This window comes from Lathamus discolor, chromosome 3 (genome assembly GCF_037157495.1).
Source record: "Lathamus discolor isolate bLatDis1 chromosome 3, bLatDis1.hap1, whole genome shotgun sequence".
Lineage (NCBI taxonomy): Eukaryota > Metazoa > Chordata > Aves > Psittaciformes > Psittacidae > Lathamus > Lathamus discolor.
In genome coordinates, this window is record NC_088886.1 from 141,978,098 (window position 1) to 142,003,693 (window position 25,596).

General features: G+C 35.7%; 1 protein-coding gene and 1 long non-coding RNA gene across 6 annotated transcripts in view; both read left to right on the plus strand.

Annotated features, from left to right (window-relative positions):
- Positions 1 to 25,596, plus strand: part of VTI1A (vesicle transport through interaction with t-SNAREs 1A) — a 274,299-nt gene that overhangs the window by 69,923 nt on the left and 178,780 nt on the right. The window contains exon 7 of one of the 5 annotated variants that reach the window (XM_065672264.1): positions 6,949 to 7,294. The exons of the other annotated variants lie outside the window; for them this stretch is intronic. Coding sequence (XP_065528336.1) covers positions 6,949 to 7,052 — 104 coding nt within the window. The 3' untranslated portion in view covers positions 7,053 to 7,294. Of the gene's footprint in view, positions 1 to 6,948; positions 7,295 to 25,596 lie in introns of those variants that run through there. 5 annotated transcript variants of the gene reach the window in all.
- LOC136010692 (uncharacterized) lies at positions 7,304 to 10,182 on the plus strand. Its single transcript, XR_010610965.1, has 2 exons — positions 7,304 to 7,361; positions 9,618 to 10,182. It is a non-coding gene; the product is annotated as an uncharacterized LOC136010692 (long non-coding RNA).

Here is a 25,596-nt window from a genome sequence, read left to right on the forward strand (position 1 = left end):
ATTTGCGCTTATCTTTTTTCAAGTTAAAAGGCATGACATCTACTGAAAACAGTTCCTGAGGTTTAAAAGTATACATCTGAAAAGAGATGGAATACTTTGTCTAAATTCTACATTTGTCTTAATATGCAGTTACATGTTGTCAGTTTACCCACCCGCAATGATTGCTAGCACACACTGCAGACTCCAGTTGTTTTTGTCTTTTACTTTTATTCATATATGTAAAAAATACCATTTTTACAAATTTATAAGGTATTAACTACAGATGATATATAACAAGGTTATCAGCTGAATTTTCTTGCAATCAGTTCAGTGACTGATTATGCAGCTCTTCCTGTGCAATGAAAGAAGTAAACAAACCATACCCCACAATATAGAGATGCAATAAAATTAAGGGAGAAGGCTAAATTGAAGTTTAATTATTGAATTAGTGGGGTTTTTACTACAACAGCTTTTCAGTTGATGGTTTCAAAATGTTTTTTACTAAGTTTTAGCAATTTATAGTGGGTTTTTTTTAAAACCAGCAGTAGTTAAGCCTCCAAAGTCTAATCCCCTTAAATAAAGCTTGTGCAAAGTTACGGAAACTTTCAGAAAATGTGTGTTTGAGCAGTGAAGTAATTTGCTGGCAGAGAGTCCCAGTTAATTTATATATTCCAGTGTCTTTTTAGAATTCAAGCCTTATTTAAGAGGTAAATTACGTTGAACCCTTGTAGAGTTAAATATGGCTCTGTTAAATGGATGGTATTACTAAAGTGCCTGCATTTTAATTATTCTGGGCTTAGCGCTGTGCACAATAACAAAATAGGTGTATGGAACATACAGTATAGGTTTTAGAAGGGGCAAAGAGAGTTAATTCTATTATGCCAGAGGATGGCTTGTTAGTAGAGATGTGCATAAGATAGCAATTAAGTTTGCTTTCCTACAGATTTTCAGGTCTGGTCTATCAATGGTCATAACTTTTGTTTTAGAAGGACCATTTCAAACTGGTCACAAATGGTTCCGGATCTGTTTTAGTTGAGCCTGGGTCTTTCACAAAGAAACAGTGCATAAAAATTCAGACTGATCCTTTTGGGGAAGAGATATCTTATATCCTCTTTTACTCCATCTGGAATTTGTTTTGTAGAGATGATGATCATGTTAACTTCCATTACATATCTCCACGGTGTTCTCTGAGAAGTATGGTTGGGAGTGCAAATGTATATTTATATGGAAAGGGTGAGTTTTGATGTCAAAACCAGGTGAAACTGCATTGAATTCCATAGGGCCACACTAATTCTGTCCATCTTTACTTTTCATCTTGAGCAGTAATATACATATATATATTTCCTGCTCCCTGAACTCTGTGAAGACTAATAGTGTAGCAATATTATATGGCATATTAATATTAAATAATTTGGAGATGATAACTTTGGAAATATTAACTTTATTGTAAGGTAGATTTTTGCAGAAGATTTTTATAGAAACAGATTAATTATATTTAATTCCTGGCATGGATCATGTTGCTTATTCATATGAATGAATTTGGATTAATTCAGTGCAATGAAAGTACTGAGTTTTAGGATTGCATTATAATAATTTTTTGTTGAGATGTCCTAATAAAACAAAATATTCCATTCTGGAGTTTCAATTCATCACTGAGTTTACACCTCAGATGCTATTTTGCCTTTGTTTATTACTTTCGTTGTATGAAGGCCTCTGCACAGCACTGGTGAGGTCACATCTGGAGTGCTGTTTCCAGGTCTGGACTCCCTGGTACCAGACAGATGTTGATATACTGGATTGAGACCAGCAAAGGGCTGTGAAGAGAATTAAGGGACTGGAGCATCTTTCATGTGAGGAGAAGCTGAGAAGGCTGATACTGTTCAACCTGGAAAAGAGAAGGCCTGGGGGAGCTTATCAATGTGTATAAATAGCTGATGGGATGGAATAAAGAAGAGGGAGCCAGACTCTTCTCAATAATGCCCAGTGACAGGATGAGAGGCAATGAGCAGAAAATAAAACCTGTTAAATTCCATCAGAATGCATAAAAAGAATTTTTTATTGCAGGAATGGTCAAACACTGGAATAGGTAGCCCAAAGTGGTTGTAGAGTCTGTATCTCTGAAGATACACAAAATCCACATGGGCACGGTCCTGACTCTTGGTGACCCTGCTTGAGCAAGGTGTTGGACTAGATGATCTCAAGAGGTCCCTTCCCACCTCAGCCATTCTGTGAGGAGGAGGATGTGACAACTCTTAAGTATCCATTCTGCTTTATTTATGTGGTGTCTTTTCACAATTGTGGGGTATGTATTTTGCTTATTGTAATGAAACTGGATGAATTTCACCTCTGAAAGAAGTCATATTTGGGTCTTTGTTATTACCTTAATCAGCAAAAATACATATACTATTTTAACCTACCCCTGTGATCATCTAAGGATTAATCTGACATCACATAACTAATTTAATGCAATTTCACATTGCTATTCCTGAAACTTAGCATGATAAATTTGAGTCTTTTTTCCTGTTTGCATCTCTAAATTGATAAGCCCTTTCATCTTATGTGCAGTTGCTCATACAAGCTGAGATATGTTGGAAGGTCTGACTTCCTTCTTTGGGCAGTGCCATTGATTTGTGTCTTCAGTGGTGTCTGAACAAGATGCCACTTATGTCTCCATCTCTAAGACACAATCCAACATTGATTTTTAGACTTTCATAGTGTGTTGACTCTCATTTTTTTATACTAAGGATGCGTAAATCTATGCAGTAATATGAAGGACTAAGCAAAGCCTTCAGTATCGTAACCAGTTCCGTCATGCTCAGGTCCTACTGTAAAGAGGAGAAAGTTATTCTAAATATTCATGGGGTATGTTGCAAATCTGAAAGGCATTTCAGTAGCTGATTTGGTAAACCAGTAAGTTCATTAGAGCATTTGCATTTTAATTACCTGAGTTCTATGGCACACACATGTGAGGGAAATCTCTCAGGACATAGAGGGAAACCACCAGCTGTTTGAATCTTGAAGGTCTCCGTTCTTTGTACCAAGTAGGGGAAATTTTAATAATGGCTGATAACACTGCAAAGTGAACTGGTGCCTTTTTTAAATCAAAATGGTTTTAAGTAATATTTCTTGTTATTTTTCTATGCTTGCATTATTATCTGCTGTGCTGGTAAGAAACAGAAAAGCAAGTTTGCATCCTGGTTAGTAGGCATTTCCATCATCAGTCGTTACTTAGGATACTAGAGCTCAACATTCTTAATTTCAGTTCATTTAGTCTGACCATACAGCCTCAGAATATGAGAAAGATTTTAGAGATGCATGGAAATTGCTGGTTTCGGTCAAACCAGGAATAAGTTAAAGTAATCCTGATTAATCAGAGAATTCTTTCCATTTTGGAGAGGGAGATTCCCTAATTTAATTCTCCTGCTCAGATTTCCACAACATCAAACTGAATTCTAGAACTTCTTTATTTGTCTGCATAGCATAGTAAGGTATCCCTTTCTTTCTTGAGTCTTAGATATGTTTGCTCAAACAGGAGTATATTGAATGAGGAATAGTTCAAAATACTTCATTCATCTTCAGAGATAAAGTTGGCTTGCAAATGTAAAACACTGTCAAGGAAAAGAAATGCAAACCTTGTAAAGGTTTGTTATCCGCGGTTGAATTGGTTTTGGTAAGTTCTTCTCAACTGCCAGATACTTTCTAGGGAAGAAATAAATAAATTCTGGTGTTTATATAATATAGACTTTATATAATATAGACCTTGTTTCATGACAATGTAAGAGAGAGAGATCCAACCATTCAATACTGTCCAGGCTTTCATGGCAAAACTACATTCCAGGTTTTTATTTGGTTGTGGGTTTTTTTTCCCCTTCATGAACCGTAGATATTTCTATAGCTTTCAGTACATGTAATTTGAGATCAAGTATTGAGCTTGCTTCTGTGAGTGATGATTATTGGGTATTATGCTGTGGCTCTGAATCTCTCTGAAATATCTGCAGTACTAAAAGTGCTTGTAGTTTGTGGACAATGGATCTTAAAATTATGTCTTGGTTTGTGTTTTTATACCCTTTTTGTAATAGGTAAATGTGGTGTTTTAAAGAAAAGAAGTCAAAGGAAGAAAAACTTATACAATATGTAATCCTGAAACTGTTAAAGGGGAAATATCTCTGAGCAAGAGATGCAGCAGTTTATTTCCCACCCTTGCGTGACATGACTGATTCTTGGTGCTAAGGGATCCAAGCAGATTTCAGTGGCTTTCACCTGGTTTAGTTGAACAACAGTCAATCCTCCCTTTTGGACTGATCCATAAATACGCAATGTAATGTAATGGTGGCCTAGCTGACAGGCAGATGATCATACCCGCCTCAAAGTAGGTAGCCTTCTAGGTGGAAAGCAAATAAGAATCTCATTAGACAAAGGGGTGTGTTTACTTTGTTATGAAATAATAGTAGTTGCTGTCTTATCTGGATGCAGAATTGAGTGAAAGTACAGTGAGCAGATCAGTGTGTGTTAAGAAATGTTTATAGAGGGTTCCTGAAGGCAGGAGTCTTCAAGTTTGGTGACTTTAGCATGGATAGGAAACTATTTTAAAGTAACTCCAGTAGGTGTCTTGCCAGATGTGAGTAATTGAATTTGAGGTAGTAGCACACTGTCCACAGCAGCTTGCCACAGATTTGGATTCCTCACTCCTTTACTGATGGAACAACCTGGAGCCCAAGCACCTGCCCTAAAGTACCTTCTGCCACCATATGTTATGGGGTGGTTGTGCTGTTCAGGTGTCATAAATGAGATGCATACTAGAGCTGACATAAAATATAAGAAACCACATCATTATATTCACTAAACTAATTCCATTCCATTACCATTGCAAGAGCTGGAGGTTGGCTTTTGAGGTAGACAAACTAGTTGCTGTGATCAACTAGAAAGTGTTTGCTTAGCTTAGAAAAAATTTAAATGGCTCTAACACCCAATGTTAATTTAACAAAATAACAAACCCTGATGTTCAAACAGGTAGGGCTACATTAGCGTAGTGGAAAGGGTGTTGCTTCTTTTATGTTGTGATTCTGTATATGAAGTAATTTGCTTGCATTAGTTAGTATTACTTGGACCTTCACACCCCTGTTCTGTCTTCAGGTGCGTGCATATCCCAATTACATTTGAGCTCCAAATAACTAAAGGTATGAAAAAAGAAACCAAGTTTTGAAAACCAGGGCCTTGCTTCTAGTGCCCCTTGCTTTAAATAAAATAGTCTATTCCTGTCCAAGATATTTACACTTAATATCCACCTATTTCATCTCTAATGAATTATTCATACGTGTATATGTGAATACTGTATGTAAAACCTTTCATTAGAGAAAGAGGGCTTCTGAGTTCTGGAGCATATACCAATATTTCCTCCTCAGGTGTTTCTTTGATATGCCAGAACATCTTTCTACTGAAATCTTAATCCAAAGTTTCTACAGTGAAATGAGTTTTTATGCAGTTTCCAGTCACCATCAGAAAGAGCTTTTTCATGATCCCTGTTTCTTCTGCTAGCAATGGTGTTTCATGTTTCATACATAATTTTCTTCTTTGCTGGCTGATTTCTATTAAAATGTTTATTGTTTCAGAAATTCATTTTGAAGTGGCATATTGCATTCCTACATCTCTAAGCCCTCTGCCCTTCTTCGTAGTCCAGGCTTTAAAGTGGGGAGAATGAAGAAATAAGGAGAGATTTTTGTTTCTAAGGATGTCAGGCCTCAGGAGTATCCCAGCTGCACGGTCATGGGGGGAAACATGTTTTGGTAGTTCTGCTGCCTTGTAACAAACAGCCAGAAGCAGCATCGGGAACACTGGAGAGACCAATGTACTCAGTTTCCTTTCCTTAATGTTTTACAATGCGGTTGTTGATACTGGCAAAGTGCTTTTTACACCTTTAGTTTGAATACTGCTTGCTGGTTCATTGCATGTCCAGTCACTGGGCTGCTCCTTCTAGCTTTGATTCTGCCATCTCCTACCTTCTAGCCCTCCCATCCTCCTTCCCTCCCTTTCACCAGGTTTCTCCGCTCTGATGTTCCTAATTCTGGCTCCAGACTTCTCTTCGGGACTTTGTCTTTAATCAGATATTCCTGCACATATTTATTCAAATTCTGGCACCATCCCCATTTTCCTTAGCTCTGTGTTGCATCTTAAAGTTTTGATTGCACAGCAGTATGGGCCTTGCATGTTTGTAGTCATGGAAAGGTTACCCACTAACCCACCTAACCTTGTCTCAAGTGTCCGAAGTCTGTTTCCTCTGCTCAGTGGCCCTCAGCATTTATGTGTGTTGTCTCAAATGCAGGATATAGATTTTTTGAGTATATTCGTATATTTGCAAATACATAGAGTGCTTACTATAAAGTAAAGCAATGGTGAATTTTCATTATTTAAGTACTGTCCTTTGGTACTGGTTCATAGTACAAAAAAAAAAACCAAACCCTTTTCCAGCTACTTTTTTGAAGAAACAAGAAAAACTTATTTTGTAGAGTTTTGCACAGTCTCTGCAGTATTGTTAGACCATTTCTGTTAAAATTTTATCTTTTGGGTAGTCAGCACCTATCATCTGGGATTCCAGTAAAACGAATGCTTATCTTTCGCCTCAGTAGGTTTGGGATTATACCGTTAGTGCAGCAAATAAGGACTGTCAAATCTGTTCAGTGGTACAGATTTGCTAAGGTACAGTAAGAAAAGTAGTGATCCAAATTGGCCATTCTGTCCTGTGTTCTGGAAGAATTCCCAGCTTATTCTAATGCTCACTAATATGCAGGAATACATTATTGTGCCACATACCATGAGACAGCTCGCCTTCAGTCTTGTTAGGAGCTGGCATCCAGTTGAAGTAAGTTTGTTTACGACTGATTTTTGGACAAGCAAAACTTTGCAATAGAAACCCAGTCTTCAGATTGTGGACTTTTATTCCGTGATGGAATGATGGAAACATTTTTTTTTCAGGTTTCAAACTTTATGTTGAAGTACTTCCCATGTGCTTTCTGGAAAAAGGATCATACAGGCTGAAATATGTATATATTTTCACAAATACCTTGCATTTGTTATAGAACACCTGTGAATAATAATATCTGACTTATAAAACGAACACAGAAGATAACTTCTAAAACATTTTACGAGAACTGCATTGGACCACCTCTATTGTGTAGACTGTTCTACAGGAAATAGCCTCTTACTGAATCACTGAAAACAGCGTTGTAGCATAATCTTCTCTGCTGATGACCCTCTTTCTATAATGAATTTGCTGGTATAAGATGGTGTTTATTGATGATGGTATTCATTGTAGATTATTCCTAAATCCATAGCAAGTCTTTTGAAGACTTGTTGTCCTCATAAAAATGTGAAGATTTCAAGTCAAGGTACGTGGTTATATTTTTTGGTCTGAAGTCACACTAACTGCTTCTTTCAATTTTGAAGTTATGTAGCCTCAGGGAGGTTTCTGCCATGTGATAACGTTTCAGAGTTTGTTGTCCAGCTCTGAGCAGGTAAGGCAAATACATAAGGATCAAAAGATAAAAGTAGCTGTTGTTTCTAGCAGTCCAAGTAAACTCTCCAAACTACTTTGGTTTGGCAAAGGGATGATATAAAAAGCTACAAGTTTGTTTTTCCTCCATATATATATATATATACATATTCCTCATCTGCACAACACTTTCTGTCTCCATTCAGAGATGTCATAATTTTATCTAAGATAGGATGTCCAGACAAACCATTGTTATAATTGGACACAGAATGTGAAGTTGTGCCTGTGGCAGGGAAATGTTCAACTTGGATTGCCCCAAGAAGCTCTCTTGCTCAGTTTTCCTATTCTTTCTGAGAAAAATGACTTGCAAAGAACTTGTCCAAAAAAGTTCAGATAGTTGGAAACTGCTGGTTTATCTTTAATGGGTAGAATTAAAACCCTGATACATTGTCCCTAGGCACTCGTGCCTTTTACTCATGATTTCTTCTCTTCCTCCCATCCTGTGCTACAACTGCTTCCTTTGAACTTTCACCAAGTGAACTGAATTGATTCCAAATGATACTAGCTTGACAATGGCATTGGTCTGTTACAACCTTTAAAAGAGCACAGACAAATAGAATGGCAAGTCCACCTTTCAACCTTCAAATGTCTTAATACCCTGCTAATTTAATGACTTAATTTGGTGATTTCATTGTCCACAGAGCATAAGCTATATATTTCATTTAAAAAACGGACTTTGGTGAGTTATTATTTTGGGTGCCTAAGTAATCAACATGATCTTCAATACTTTTTGACCGACTTTTCTCTACATGGGCATGGCTGAATTTGCACAGCATGAGATCTTGTTGGGCAAAGACTCTTTGTGTTACAACTTACATCAAGAAGAAAAGTTGATGAGCTTAGACTTGACAAAACTCACCCTAGGTTTTTTTTTTGATTCTCTTTCTTGTTTGAAGCCTTCTGCCTCTACTTCCTGTCAGGCTAACAGTGTTTTCCTCCAATTGCACTAGAGAACAAAGTTTAACATTAAAAAATTTATCTGTATTGAACATGCTTTCCTAGGTAAAGTCAATATCAAAATGGTTTTCATGGTAGATCGTCTTTTAAGTGCTCTATTTTGCCCTTTTACAGCTTAGGACTGACGAGGTATAGTTACACAAATACCTTTTCTTTTTCTTTTTGGTAGAAGAACAGGGAGGGTGGAACACAACCTTCTTTCCTGAAGTGAGACATAGAAGCAGAAGATTGAAAATCATTGTTCTCATCCTAGTATGGAATGATTGAAGAGCCGCTTATCTAGATATTTCTCATTTAGTTCAAGTCATACCATATTACTTTATGCTAATGATTTTACTACCCTGCTTATAGAGTATATTTTCTTCTGTAATTGCTTGCATTTATAGTCCAAAAAATTATCAAGCTGTTGCATGTGCAAGTATGGAAGTTTCAGAAAGTATTGAACGGTGTGGAAACTTAGTCTAGTTGCCGTCAAAATGTCTATTTGTGTGATGTTTGCCAAGTGAGGACATAACCTCTGATTTTTCGCAGGTAATACTGGCCATCCAAGTCTCTATTTTTAAATCAAAGCTTTATTGCTTTTCAGTTGGATTTTTGTTTCTGTTGTCTCACTTTTGAACAATGTGGCTCATCTTGGCCTAATAGCCCATAACATGAATTTTCCTTGATTACTAAGTAAATGCAGAGATTGTAAAACTGAAATTAATGCCATTCTTATAGAAAGAGTCAGGAGTTCAGTGTAGGAAGCTGTTTACTGTCTAGCTTGATTTCATGTCAGAGTGAGTTCAACTGCTGATCTGCAGTGCCAGTCATCTTTCTGAAGTAGTAAGATATTTTTCTTAGAGCTGTTACAGCCTTGTTTTGGGAAACTACTCCTAATTATTGACTACCAGCTCTTGTAAGGAACTGAAGACCTACAAAATTGAAATTCATGGCTTTGAAAACTAGAATTTCACAAATTTATATCAGTCTGCCATAAGCCATTTATGCACATCTGTCCATGCTTGTTTTGCTACATCTTTCCTTGGCTCAGGAGTGCTTTCTTATTTGGGTTTTCTTACATACTAATGCATCTTGTTCAGTGGAGGTTCCTCCTACTCATTCTGTGATTCTGTGTTCCTTCCATATTTTGCAGACTCTTCCCTTGCTCCTGATTTCCAGCATCACCTGCCTGTCACGTTGTGGTTGTTTCTCTGCCATTTGCTATTTATCTCATATTACTTCACTAGTTCCAAAAATGTTAATGTAAAATTTTATATAACATTTTATACTCTTGGCTTAATCATCACAATTGTAATAAATGCTCATGGTTATAAACATGCCCAGTTATTGGCAGAGCATAAATATTTACATACTGAATTGCAAGTGTGTGTGCGTGCACATGCATTCATGTGCATGCTGGGGAAGAGAGGTTGTCTATTTTACTTTGTCCATTTCCAAAAAGGTTTGCAAGATGAGACCTTGTTTCCATGAGTAAGGTCAAGCTCAGTGTAATGATGCCTGAATCTAAATATCACAGGTAGATAATTGCTGTGGTCTGCATTTTTGTGAAATAAAACACACAATTTACCTTGCATATCTTGCAGAGGTAAACATTGGTGCAAAGGTAATCTCTTACATCTGCTTGGCTCTCTCATATGATGAACTTTTCCATGTTTTATGGCCTCTGTGACTCTATTAAAAGTGTTTTTGTATTTGGGGATTTGGTTTCTGTTTAGTTCTTTTGCAGGATCTAGACAGCACGCAAAACAGTTAGATGAAGAGGATTGTTCAGTCTTTGCTTTTTTCATTATTCACATAGATGAAATAATTCTATGTTTTTATTACATGTGTTTTGAAAGTATTAATCTGATTTTTCTAATTGAGTGTTGTAAGATTGCCGTGCATTGATTGTCTTGGCACTTGACTGCTACAGTAATTGGCTGGAATGCCATCTTGAGAAATTTTGTGAAAAATGACTGATTAGATTTGCTTTACTCTGTGTGTAAGTGCTTTTGCAGGTTTAGTGCCATGTTTCTCACTAGTGAATTATCAAGTAGAGAAGCATTAAGAATGAAATGCAGATACCACATTTTTTTCAGCGTTTAATTTTTTTTTTAAATTAACTGCTCCCAGTTCTATGGTGAGGATGTGGTTTAGGTCAAGTCTAGAAATGATATTTTCTTAAATTAGTTTAAAAATGGTCAGAATCCTGCTCAAATATTAGTGAGTCAAGTGGAGAGTTTTTTATTGCATACACTGTCAAATATTGTACACAACAACACAAAAATTCTAGCATCAGCATAAGCTTTATAAATGTGTCATGTACTAGGTTAAGTATTTAATGTAAGTATTTATAATAGAGAAAATGTTAATTTTAACACTGACCCTAATTTTTGTCATTCCAGTTTATTATGGTGAAAAATCATTGGCTTAATTATTTCAGATTTTAACCCAGCAGATGCAGAAAGAAATTTTACTTTCTTGGACTGGTTTGTGGTGAGTTAAGAAGTAGATTAATTATTATAAATGAGTAAGTCTTCTTTGCTGTTTTAAGTTCATATAAAAGTGGGACAGGATGAAACTTAAGTCAGTAAAAAAATGATCAGGATCAAAGTAACTTATGGAGCTGCAGTTAAGATTTATCATCTCTTTTCTGAATAAATTAAGGAGATAAAGTACGTAATTCAGAGGGAAGAAAGTGACAATTGATTACAGACCTGCTGTACCATTTTCTGGAGTAATTGTAGACTCTTAACTTCATCTTTGGAGAAAACACTTATAAATGCTTCTAAAAATCTGGCCCACAGAAATGGAAGTGACACTGAATTTGTGGAATAAAATCATCATTTGTGAATGTAAAATCCACTTGGATAATCTTTACTGCTTTCCTCATGATGTCTTTTGAGTTGTTTTATTCAGCTACTAACACACCAAAATAATTTTTTTAACTTCTTTATTGAAAAAAAGTTGCTTCAAATTCAAAATATGTTAAAAAAAACAAAGCAAAACAAAATAACCCCCTCCAAAAAACAGCCAAAACCAACCAGAAAAAAACAGCACCAAAAAAAATCATATGACAAATAAAAATATTCTGTAGACTACACAGCCCTTAAACTAATATATGGAGGTATGACATGACCTGCTGACTACTCAGAAAGGACAAAATTGAATTTGAAGATTTTCCTTTGGCGGAAATTGTCATGTTTTAATGACTATGCAAACAGAGTGAATGTTTTGTTAAGAAAATAGTTTAAACTAGTGATTCAAAATGAGATTAATTGCATAATCACAGGTTATTACTTGTAAATTAAATCAAATGTAGATTTGATTTAACATATTTGTATGTTTGTAGAGAGCAGTGCCTACTATTTTCCTTCAATTTCCTCTTTGATGCATAGTTATTTGCAAAATCATATTTCTTAAAACATTTTAAAAACTTTGACTGTGGGTAACCAACGAAACCTTTTATTCATCGTAATGCTCTGCATAACACACTTGCACCATTGCATATGCTTTTTGTCTGGGACCTACTCTGTTTTGGTAGGAAAAAAGTGCTTGAATATTTGTCTTGTAAATTTATGAAATTTGAGGCAAAATTCTGATACAGGCAGATAAAATATTGTGTTAACAAACACTGGACATGGCTCTGTGTTGTCCCTTGTTGTGTCAAACCTTTGTTTACTCAAATACTTGAAGAAAGGTCCTGTTGCCAAATAAAGAAATGACCCATGTTTTCACTGATATCTACAACACATATCTGGAGTCTGAGTAGTGACATGTTTAGATCTATATAATTTGTGGACTGTCAGTCTTCCTGTTACATCTTATTCAGGCACAAAATAGCATTTCTGCTTTACATATTCTGCAAATGTGCTAAATATTACTAAAGTTTTGTAGTATCCTTGTTACCTCTTAAATGCTTGCCCAGTAATGCTGATACTATGTCTTGTTTGTGCTGTAAGTTTGATAGATTCTCTTCACACAAATACAATTCTTTAGAAATCTAATACATAACTTCCATATTTTGAGATGTTACATTATTGACCATTTGTAATAATGGACTATCTGGCTGCAAAAATACCTGTATGGGCTTCGCATTTCCTGAAATTTATTTTCTTCCCAATGATTTTCCAAGCATACACTAGATCTTCATTGATATTTAGCAGTGTAAAGTATCGGGAGACTAATTGCTCACTTTTGGTTTTCCTTTAGACATGTGAATGCTTATGTAACAAACTGTAAATCAGAAGAAAACTTACTGTGATTCTACAAGGGCCTGATCCAGAGTTCCCTGAAAGCTGTAGGAAAGTTTCTCTTGATTTTCCTTGCGATCACATTTGAAAGAATGAGACACAAGAAAAATAGAGACATAAGAAAACTCCAAAAGTCCACAACTGTAATTTGGCTATTTCTTTTCTTATGAGCATTATTTTTATTTGGTAAAATATGTTAATGTCCTCTTGATCTTGAGTAGCCTCTAGTAATCCTCTAGAATGGATTATTTTTTGGTGTTTGGAAACAAAACCATGAATGTCCATTTTGTAGACTGGAGACATAAGTTCAGTACTGAAGATATATTTCATGAAGCCAGTACTTCTTTATTAATATAAGGTTTTGAGTATTTGAAAATGATCCAAATAGACTCTAAATTCAACTTTCAATGTTTTGAGTGTTTTGTATCATGTCAAATAGTGCTTTCTTATCTCCAAAGATTAAATTTGCCCATTTTGCCTATGTAATATTTATGTACAGACAGGAAATAGAAGTCAGTATCCAGATTTGTTGACCCCTGAGATATAATATTGACCTGAGTGAGTATTAACTTCTCAGATCAATAAATGCTGTTATTGACCTCAAAGAAAAATCAATAGCAGCTTGTTAATTTGCAAACTATGACTGCAAGAAAATGGTACACATTTTGTTCTTCATTATCACCTATTTATATCTGTATTTTAACGCCTTCAGTATTTCCACCTAGAGATCATCATGTCAAAACATTTCAATCCCAGCTGTTAAAAGGTTGGGGAGACAGGCATTATAAATTATGGAATAATTGATGAGCAGTACATGTTATTTCCCATATCTCATGAAAATAATACCTTCAACAGTTGTATATGACCTGTGTTGTTTTCCTTTTTTGGGTAGTCCAGTTTGTTTCATTTCATTTTCTCTGGTGCACTTCATCAAAACATTGCATAAATGTGCTATGTTTTAGCTGCCAAAAGAACATTTCTACATGAATAATAAGGGGGATGAAAGACTGACTGCTGGAAAAAAGAAGACTGAAAGTGATCACTATAAAAATCATAATTAATATACAGTAGATTTTTCCTATTTGCATAAGGATGACAGGTTTCTAGGCAAGAATCAGCTTTGCAGCAGGCTGAAATATAACTGACTATATAACAAAGAAAAAAGTTTTAAATGACAAAGTATTGGTGGAGAGGTGTTGTTCTGTATCATAACTTGTTTTGTATATAAACATTGAAATGTCAGGTTTTACATAGTTTGAAATGCCTAAAAAATGCCAATTCCTGAAATTCTAATGTCATAACAGTTCTTCTGCATATATATCACTTTCATATTTAAGCTTAAAAACCTCATAAATGATTAATATTACTTTGGCCTTGTTATGATCTGACTGCCAAAAAAGGCAGAGGCTGATTTTTATCTGGTCTGGAGAGTAGTGTTTTCATTCACAGAAGACAGTACAAGTCTGTCAGTCTTTTACAGTCATTATTTCTGATACATCTGCAAGTGATCTTGGCAAACTGATAGCTATAGTTAGAAAACTTTTACTTTGTTAAATGACAGTGTGAGAGGTATTCACAAGCAAAAAATCAGGCAGTAGTTTAATTTTTACAGTGACTGAAGTGGCTGCAGGTTTTTTGCCCAGTTGGAAGGCTGTATGATTTGGCCCTTTAATATCATGAGCTCCCAGAACTTCATTTGTGCATCCTTGTTATCCTCTTGAGAGGCAGAGCCAATGATATTGTACTCATTCTGCAGATAGGCAGTTCAAAGCATAATGAGGTTAAATTCAAAATAAAAAAAATGAAAAAGGCAGCACCAAGTTTGATTAATCTCTGAGGTTCAGATAAATGAGATCTGGAAGATAGATATTGATGGTGATTATGCAGCATCATTATAGAAGGAGTCCTGAATGGTCTGGAAGGGTTGTGTATCTATAAGGCCATATACACATCCCAAATAGTAGGAATGATTTCCCTACCTCTCTCTGATGTTTTGAGTTACCTTTGAGTAACCAAGGAGTATGGATCCTTCTACAAGGGACTGAAACAGAAGCGATGCAGGAAGATGGCAGATTTGTGAAGGATGGAAAGTTCATAGTTACAGCGCAGTAGGTGAGAGCTCATGTTGGTTTTACAGTTTAGGATTCTCTCTTTTCAGCCCACACAGATTGTGGAACAGCATCCAAGCATTCAAAGTGCCAAATTGTCCATGGTGTATGAGAACTTTAGGAGTAGAACTAGAAATAAAGTCTTGGGGCAACCAGGCAAGCTCTTGATTGTGAGCTAAAGGTGGCTGCTTGATTCTGCAGACCACCTCTTCAACTGGAAAGTTATCTAGTCTGCCCAGGAACACTGCTACAGAGGCTGGATCTCAGCATGACCCCAGATCTCTGCTTTACAGGAGATGTTGCTGGTGACAGTTCTTCTGGTGCCTTAATGGCTATCTAGCACCTGGTGAATTTGCTCTTGTCTTTAAGGTGTATGAGAGCTCAAGAAAAAGCCCAGTCTTTTGCTACAAACGTCTAATAATTTATTTTCCCTTTTAGTATTGTCTGTAATCACTAGAACTGCTTACTTAACTGGTGAGAAGATCTCAGGACCAATATACCAGGTATATACTGATACACTGTCTAACATCCAAAAGAGAAGAAAATGTAATTCACAGTGTTGTAATTTTTAAAAAGCTTTGTCCAGAATCCAGCTTATGTGGTACGTCAGAAGGAGTCCAATTTATAACTATAAAATCACTGAATTAAACTTCTCAATAGATGTCATTGATGGCAGAGTTACTGATTTCCATAATGGAAACGTTTTGAGATTTTGCACTAATGGTCAGTGGGGCACAAGCTACTAATGTTACAAGATGAGATATTCTGCTTAGCCTCTTTGTGAATTACTTTTAGTCTCCACATTTTGCTTTATTAAGGGAATTTTCCATTTACTTTCTATTTTGGGAAGAAGTCTCTACGTTATTAAAGTACATAAAATATTTGATGCCATAAAATGGATCTATTTTAGTTTGATAAACTAGAAATATGCTGCACTGTGAGGGTCATAGCTTATATTACATACTGTTAGTACTTTTTCATTTTTCTATATTAGGAGATTAGTGAAAAATAAGCTCTATCAATTAAGTTTTATTGCAAAATTATCTTCAGATGTACAGCAGTGAAGATGATATTGAGTGATAACACTAGAGTGGATTTTGTATAAAGCAATTACAGCTTGAAAACCACAATCTGAATGAAAATATTGCTCAGGGGTTTTTTATAATCTAGCATTAATGCCAAGAAAAAAAAATCTTCCTTTGGAAACTGCTTAAATTACCTCTATTAAACACAAGACATTCCTAAGGTGTTCATGTATGCTATTGACTGAAAAGTACTTTACTGATACCTGGTTTCACTGCTCATGCTTTGGGAAATCTGTAAAGGGTGTATGGGTCCACCTCTTAAGATGATTCTGTGTTTGTAATATTGCCGTATTTTCATAAAGATATTACTTTGTTTATATGAGTAACGGAGTTCTTAATTCAGACATTATTTTATGTAGGTGCACTTCAGTGCCATGAAATTTTTTGCATTCCTTAAAGCAATGATTTACCCTCCGAGAAAACGCAAGCATTTTTCACAGTATAATGTAATACATATAGCCTCATATGTTTCCTTGGCACATTATTCTGGAGTTGAGCACTGGGCTTTGCAAAATGAATTTGAAGAACTTAAGAAGTGAATTGTTTAATTCTGCTCATAATGAAATCTGTCTGGATCCTCAAATCATTCCTATCGTAGTGTTCTTTCCTGCTATCCTACCTGCTGTTGGGACAGCCAGCCCCTCGAAACACATAAAGGACTTAATTAATTTAGAAAAACAAATCAAATTGTTCAAGAGCTGCAGAACAGTTCAGTCCCTATTTATGGCATAGGGAATTTTGCACATAGCATTCACTACTTGCTTTGGAATAGCATACTTCAAAATGTTTTATTGAGTGCACATGCAAGAGAAGTAGCTCTGTAAAACACCCAATTTGGAATAAACTGAGCAGTAGCTGAGGGAGGGTCAAATAATTTCAGAGGTGTATCAGTTGTACTCCATTGTTTCATTTGTGGATGGATAGTTTGTGTCTGACCAGTGATGCCAGCATGAATCAAGACAATTGAGTCAAGTGGTTACAGGTTTCCATCCTTTCAAATTGATCAAATTGAAACAGCCCATTAAGAATTGATTTAAATCAGTTTAGATAAGCTCAGCCTTAGCCCTGGCCCTTGAGGCTTTGGCTACTGAAAGTTCACTTGAAGCTGGACATATACCAGCTCCACAGGCCATCAACTTTATTAGTGTGGAGATAAGCTGATTAGATCTTGTCAATCAAAGGTGCCAATATCTCAATTGAGTGTCTCTCCCAGTCTTTCCTTCTTTGTTGCCCACTTCAATGCCTTAAAAAAAAAAGAGAGAGAGAGAGAGAGCAAGCAAGAGAGAGATGTGTGTATGCATCCCCCCGGTTGTCACCAAGCAGGGTGCAAGGCTACTGTGATGATGTGATGACTATATTAAAGGGGACATCAATTTGTTTTAAAGTGTTTTGATTTTTTATGGTGGCATTAAGAGAGAGAACATTGTGGTTGCAGCTTTACTAGAAAGCAAAGAGTTCTAGAAGGAAAGGAAAAAAAAAAGTGTTTCTTTGAAACCTACCGGGTCTTTGAGTCTTGCTGTGCCAATGGGCACTTAAGTGCTCCTGTAACTGGCATACTCTGATCCACCACCAGCTTAGGAACTATTCTTCTCTCCAAATTATTCACATATATAAAATGAAAAGATTTGTGGATGTTTAATCCTTGCAGAAGTAATTTTAAATATTTGTTAAATACAACCTGTTTGGGAAATGTTTGGTTATGCCAGTAATGAGCATGAGTTGTTGTAACAGTCTAGGAAATGCAGCAAGAAAGAAGGTCAGCTCAGAACATACACAGTGACCCTCTCTCTGAAAATGAAGCTGTGCATGCACTAAGTAAATACATACAGGTATTTGCATCTCTATAGAGGAAAATCTAGATAAACAGAACATCAGCTGTAAAAATCTAATAGTGCAGTGTTTCAGCTTTAGGCTTCATCATATAGTTAGAAATGGTATAGAGGAAAACTGGGCTTTTGTTCTTCACATCTGAAGTTTGCTCACACCATGCCTCCCTCATACTTCAAATGCAAACAACAGAAGCCCGTCCTTTTCTTCCAACACCCTACACTCACCACCCAATGAAGGCCGGAGCTACAGTGCTGTAGGACTACATTGCCACACTGGATTATCTCTTTATCAGTTATTCTTCACTCCACTGTATCAATTTTCTGCTAACCAATCAGACACTCCTCTTAGAAAAGACTGTTTGACTATTTCTTCTAGATAAATGTATTTATAACTACACCAGTCCACACAGGCAGCTCATGTGCTACATGTCTTGGGGACTTAAAGGGAATTTCTTGCACTTTCTAGGAGACTTCAAGTGTGTCCCCTCTAGTTAATGCTTCTATTTGGGGATATTCCAGTAAAAAAAAAAAATCTGTTGATTGTGTGAAGATCTTAGTTAATCACTCAGGTATTGGAGTTCAGCTATAACTCTGGTTTACGTTGCAAACTGCAGCACTGTGTATTTACATAGAATGGAAAGATGCTCTTTTCTAATCTCACCTTTGTTTCCTGCCAGTTTTTCTTGCCAGCTCCCTGTTCAGTCTGCATGTGGAGGGGAATAGCCAATGTTAATGTTAGCACAAGGAGGATATCACAACAGTAAGCTGTCCACATTATTCAAGTAGGAGTTTTTATTTGCCATTCCCCAAAAGAGATAAAAAGTTTCAAGCATGTTTAAAGACATTTACATGGGAAGAAATTGTAGGGGAGAATAGCCACCTTGGAGCTAATTAGAATTCCTCTGTGTTTAGATGGGGTTGTTGAGCTGTATTTCTTTCTCTGTTTAATGCACTGATAACAGCACTTATGCTGCATTTACAGTCAATCAGAAACAAATTTTTGGGGGGAAGTTATTGAAGGAAATCTATCTAGCAGACCACTAATCAAATGATGGACCTTTTTTCTCCAGCTACTTCCCATATTGGAATCACTAACTCATTGTTTAAAATCTCATTTTGAAGGCTCAAAGAAATGTGTTGGAGTTCCAACTTGCCCTTTGATTCATCTGCCTTACCTACCTTAGTCATATTTTTTCAGACTGATGTGTATTTCTAATGCAGTCATCTTTGAAAACTCATGTTTTTACTGACAGCATGGAACTGTGCAGCACGAAACTGAATCAATGGTACAAAACCCATGGTGATAATACTTGATAATAATCTAGTATTTTGTGATAGGACTCGATGGTATGGTCATGGTTTCCAAAATAATTTGTACATTATTAAAAATGGGGTGTGCACAACTTGAAATTATAGATAGATGGAATATGTTTTGTCTTGGTAATTCTGAGAGCGTTAAACAGCATTTCTTCCTTCAGTCGAGTAGGAAGTGGAGGAGCTGAGCTCCATCTTGATGGCTGAGTCCAATATAGCTTTATTGCTGTTTATTTCAGCAGACCCTTCTGTTAGTATCTACATTCAGCTCAGTGTAAGGCCATAGATGACAGTAAACACAATTTCTAGAAAGATGTGTTAGCCAAATAAGCAGGGATTTTTGGCAAGTTTTTACTTCAGGGCTACAACTGCTACTGAAGTTATTTGAAGTTTGCATCATATGTGTACTGTGTTTGGGGATGAGTGTGCCTAATGAAAATTATATATGCTTGTAAACATCCTCCTATTGTTACTTAATAAAAGCAAATCTAGAACATTGCCGGAAGGACTTGTATGTTAAGGCTCTCTTTGACAGCAGATTTGCAATGTTCTTATTGAAAGTGCTTAAAAGTCAGTTAAGGAGGTTCTGTAACTTTGAGGCCAACGTCTTGAGGGAACGATTTCAATGTAGTAACTTGGTTTTGGACATAAATAAAAAGCTGGCAGTGCATAGGGTTTGGTTGGTTAGTTGTTTTTTCCTTTGGAAGTTTTATTGTTAAACAATCGAGAAACCCATTCAGTTTATGGCATTGTTATAGCTTAGATGTGTAAGCTTGAAAATATCTTCATCAGTAAACTCTTTTTCCATGGTGTTTGTTTCTTTTTTTTCTGTTAAGAAAAAAGACTTTGTATCACTGTTTCTATCATCAGCCAATGAATGTGTTTCAGTGAGGTAATGTAAAGTAAGAAAACAAGAAGGGGAACGTACTCCATGTATTCCTTTCACAAAGTTCCCCAAGCCATCGTCTAGCGAAAATATTTACTGACTATGTATGTGCTGATTAGTGTACAGAAGTATTATACTAGAGGCCAGGTTAAAGGTATCTCTGTGAACTCTCAAACACAAAAGAAAAGATGTTTTTAGTATTAAACCGCCCCCCCCCCCCAAACCAACCAATATTTCCTTTATGTTCTTCCTTGGAGGTTAGTCTAGCTTCAAGCATTAGAGGGCCACAAGCATCCATTTTCCCTGTTTACCCTGCAGCTTGCCAGTTTTCTAACCAAGGAGAAAGTAAGTGAATATTGGAAAGTAAAGTTGCAATTGCCTAAGCTTCCTTTTCAGAAGACTCTTGGTTTTAACGAATTTGACAGAACATGTAGTTCAGAAAAAGTCCGCACTTTTTCACTTTTTAAAATCATATTCTTGAATTGTGAAGTAACACAACTCTTCAGCTTTTAGAGCAACATTCAGATGTCTTTGATCTCTACATTTGGGGAATTCTTATTAGCTTAAATGCAATCACTTGCCGGAGAAGTCCTACAAGGAGGGAGGATTTTTCTTAAATGGGGAGAGCAAATATAGGAAAAAACAAAAAAGAGAGAGAAAAAAAATCTTTTCCTGTTTCTTCCCTGAGGCTGAACTGTTTATCGCTCCATCCTTGTTCGATAGAAGTGAATTTTGTAATAAAATTTTCCCTAATCGGGCTCTGTCAGTGAGGTGTCTTATCATGGGGAGGAAAATGACACCGATCCTATCGAAAAACAGAGACTATGTCACAGTGTCCGCAATCACAGCTACTCAGCTTCCATATCTACCTTCTCCACAAACACCAAGCACTGCTTTTTCATAAGAACATCAAAACCCAGCAAAGTCATTAAAATTGCACCCGCGTAGAGTTGCAGGGATCAGCCGCACTAGCGCAAAATGGGATGTGGGAAAACAGACTCTCTAAATGTGCTAATTCCATTGTCACGTGTTTACGGCTTAATTTTAATCAGTTAAAAAAGCCACACATTGCAATAAATTGGCATTATCTTCTGTGACACCAGAGGACACAGTTGGTTCAAGGATTTAGAGGGTCGCTGGCAACAGTATATAGTGTTACAGACAAAGTATTTTTACGCTTGAACTACGGTAGCTAAGGTGCAATCCCCAGTTAAGACTGCAAACAAAGACTGTAACCCACACAGTACTAAGTTCAACATGCAGACCACCTTCAGCCTGGAGACAGTGTAGAATGCTAAACTGAATATTGCTGAAGAACATTTTCTAATTTAATGGTTAAAGGTAATTTGTTGGCCAGTGTAATTGAGGTTGCAGTTCAGTAGCATTCTCTTATGTGTCCTGTACCATAATGAAGAAAGATCTACTGGAAAAATCCCTTCACTGTATTTGTACTCAATTTTTAAACTGATGGTGCTTGTTTATGTTGTGCCATTAAATTTCTTCCTCAAAAACTGTGCATTGCATTTTCTACTCACAGAAAATGCAATTTTTCAGGTAAATCAGCCAACGTGAACTAAAATGTCATAGTAGTAATACTGCTGCTTCCAATGAAAGGTTTATGGAAAGTTTAAGTTTTCTAATTAGGTAGTATCACAGGTCACATGAGAATTGTACATGATATCCGTCTCTACTCCTCCCATTTTCTTTCTTTTCCATTCCCCCCTCCCCCTTAGGCTTGTCCTTTCACTTGAATATGTCTGATCAAAATGTTTATAAGCAGCAGGAGAATTATTTTCTGTAGAGCAGTATGATCTAACTAATAAAAATCCATTTCAATAAGACCATGTCTATAAAAGTTTAGTTTTATTTCAATGGATCAAACATGAAAAATATGTGTGACCAGTTAAATTCTAGAATGAGCAAGCAGAAAGCAACCAAAGAAATAGTTGGAATTTAACTTTTACTGAATAAACTGCTCCTTTCAGGATGCGGGCATGTGCATAGCCAAACACAAATGTCTGTTTGAAGCAGCACTAAAGGGCTAAATAAGCACAGGGTCATTACTGTGAAAAATAAGATGTGCTTAGTGTAGGTTGCAGGTAATCACTCTGCTGCTTCCAACTTTTGATATTTTGGCTTGGACAATTTAGTGCCAAGTAGGGAGTGTATCATAAGCCCTATAAGCTCTTAAAAAATAAACAGGAAAATGGCCAAAGAAACTATTAACAGTCAGTGATGAAAAGCATTAGCAAATAAAGTGAAATTAGTATATCTCTTGCATATAAAGAAATAGGAGCATTTGACCTATTTGGAAACCTGCACCTGTTTTAGGTGGAAAACAAAGGGACAACTTCGTCTGAGCTTGACTTAAATCCAGGATTTTTCATTAATTACATGTTTATAAATGATGCCAGCAATGAAAAAAAAAATTGCTTAAATGTATAAAAAAGGTTTTATACTCTGAAAATTAGCTTACACATGAATGATACCCTGAAACACTTTACAGTCTAATTTTTCTGAATTTAGTATCTATTTTTGTGCTTGCAATTTTCCTACTGATTTGGGTCTGTAACAAGATGCAAGCTGTGTTTTTCGCGCTTCTTACCTGTTTAAACAGCTTGAGTAAATATGCAAGGTCATTTTATTGGAATAATAGAAAAAAAGAATTGAGTGTCAATATAAAACACTGTTCTCTTCTGTGTCTGGATTAGCAGCCAACTCTGCATGACAAAAAAAAAGACTTCTTTATGGCAGTATACTTGGCTTTATAAAGACCATTATGACTTTGTTCTCTAAACCAAAATACAAACATCTAATTGTTCAAAAGATCTCACTTAAGAGTTTTGCCACTACATTTCTATGGATATGTGCTTATATTCTGTTGGGAAGAGTGACGAGCTATTTAAAAAAAAATAAAAAAGAAATGCTTCTTATTATGGTTTAAAATCTGGCAAATCCGCTAGGGGAGTGTTCCTTTAAATGGACTGTACTGCTTGCAGGTTTCCCAAGTTAAGACCACCTTAGGTTATTCTACTACCATTAACATGTGATATAGGTCATGACATATTATAGACAGGTTTCAGACATCCACTTTGAATGAACTAACTGGTATTTATCTGGTATGCAAATTATTATCCAGTTCTTCAGAGGTGTGAGCTGGACAGTCTCTGTCTCCTTCTTTCTCTCAAAACTCCCAAATTTTTGCAATCCACACTTAGATCCTATGCTGTAACTGGTTTGTGATCATACTTAAGTGGAATTACTGAATTTGGTTGCTTTGAAGTGAGTGAGGGTTGGGGTGGGGAACTGGGAGAGCAAGTTCATGTTAGATGCATATATAGGAGGAGAGTATTTCTTGGTCCTTATATTTGCATGCTTCTGTGCTAAAATTGTTAGCTTACAACTATCAGCTAAAATTTACTTGTTGCAGAGTAGTAAAATATTTTACACTGAATATATCACTTTGAAAACAAAAGTGCGTATCTAAGTACGTACGTACTTTGTCTCTGAAAAGAACACAAGCCAAGCAATATTAATGTATCCAAATGTGCATTTTTAAGATTGTGAGGTTAAATTGTATTCTTCATATATTTTTGCATTCTGCAGTATCTTTTTAATAAAAGAGGCGTGAGAATCATTGTTTCAGATCTAGTCTTACAGAACAATATCAAAATAGATGATGCTTATTTATTAGCTCTGCACAGAATCACTTGAATTTTATGTTTTATGTTGTGGATAATTTCATTAAATTAGATCTATGAGTATGCATTTTGTACTAAAATAGTCTCTCATTTGTGCAGCTGATCACTTTTTAAATTGTAGGTATGTTCGCTTATCTAAATGCAACAAAACCAGAGGGTTGGCACTCATTTATGAAACTATAAAGTTCTTGTGTTATACTTTTGCACACATAGGCTGCGCCATTGAGCCACCAGTCCGATAAAACTGTTTTCTTGCTTTATATTGTGTGATGGGTGGAACTAAAGATGTACTTAACAGAACTGGATATCAGCATCTTTTTGTGTTTGTTACTATAATGGAATTTGGGGAAAATGCAGCATATTTCTAAGTACCTACTTGTAACGTTAGTCAGTGTCTTATAAGTTTGACCCTATTAGATTTTCTTGTATCCGTAAATATGCTGTAGTTACTTTTTAATACAGTGCTTATAACAGTTATTTGTTCTTTTCAAATGTATATCAATTTCCTATTAAACATTTATCTGCATACCGGGGATATTAATAATAAATTTGCCAAAAAAACATCTTGCTGTATTTGAGTAAGAGTTAAAAATACAGTGTTAATAATGTGCAGGTAGTTAAAAGGTGTTTTTTCTGATTTAAACTTAATTCATTTCAAAAAGGTCTGTTACTCTAATTGAATAACTTTTACAAAGAGTGTAAGGATACTTCAAAATATATAAATGTTTGTATGTATATATATATAGGTATATATATACACATATATGCACATGCTTTACATTTAGGTATTGGATTTTATCCATACTGTAAGATCAACCAATTAACCTTTCTATCTGTGAAAGGGAATTTAGAACTCAAAGTGAATATTATTGCTGCTCATCTATTTGAAGATGTAAAATGTCCTGTAAGACTAGGCAAAAGATTATTCTGTTCTGCTTAATTTGTAATACACATTAGTAATACATTTGCATAAGCACTAACCACATCTAATATGGGGGGAGGGGGTGGGATTTCTGAGCAGTGTGGTATTTTTAGTTTCCTGGGGTTTTGTTGTCTTTCAGTGTTAGATATTCGGGGTTTTTTACTTTTTGAACCAGGGTACAATACATGAAAAATGTAAGCACATTTACATGAAACTAACAGTCACTTAATGATATGAAGGTATTAGAAAAAGAGTGAATTACCTTCTCTAATGGAACTATCAAACCCTCACTTAATAACTGATCAGTGAGATAAACTTCATACTGTGTAGATCTATGATATAGTGTTAAAGATGCTGCATCTCTTTCAGAAAACCTTCTGTTTAGAAACATGTGTGTTTTACTCTAAGTGCCAGTTTATTTTATGCAGATAGTCTCTATTTTTTCTGACTGTTGTCATTATAACTGGTTTCGCATGTGGCTCTGTGTGTGTGTTCTGTTCATGAAGCTTCGTGTTGAAAATAGGTTTTGCGGGGGGATACATATGATCATCATTTGCATCTTTAAAATCCTGTTTTGTGTTACTGTGGCCCATTTTTCTTTCTTGTCATTGTGGATTCAGGATCCAACTTAACTGAAACACAAATTCTGTTTGGTCCTGATAAGATCACTTCTTCTGAAGCAGACTACATTTGTAAATGGTCATTTTCAAAACTCTTTAATATTAATTTAAAATGTTAGAACACTGTAATGTAATTTTATTTTAATGTGATTCTACCAGGATATCATTTTGCCATGTTTATAAGTTCGTAGGTAGTGATTTGTAAGTTCATAGGTAGTGATGTCGTAGTTTTTCATTACCTATGTATAATGATGTATTTTGCAAATGTGCTGTCACTTAAACATGTATGTACTTAATTTGTTTAGGAGACATAAGTCTGTGTTCACTAAAGAAGCATTGCGGAAGTTACAGTATAAAGACCAATAGACAGATTAATTTATTTTTGAAGCATACCTACCTTGTATATATAAAATA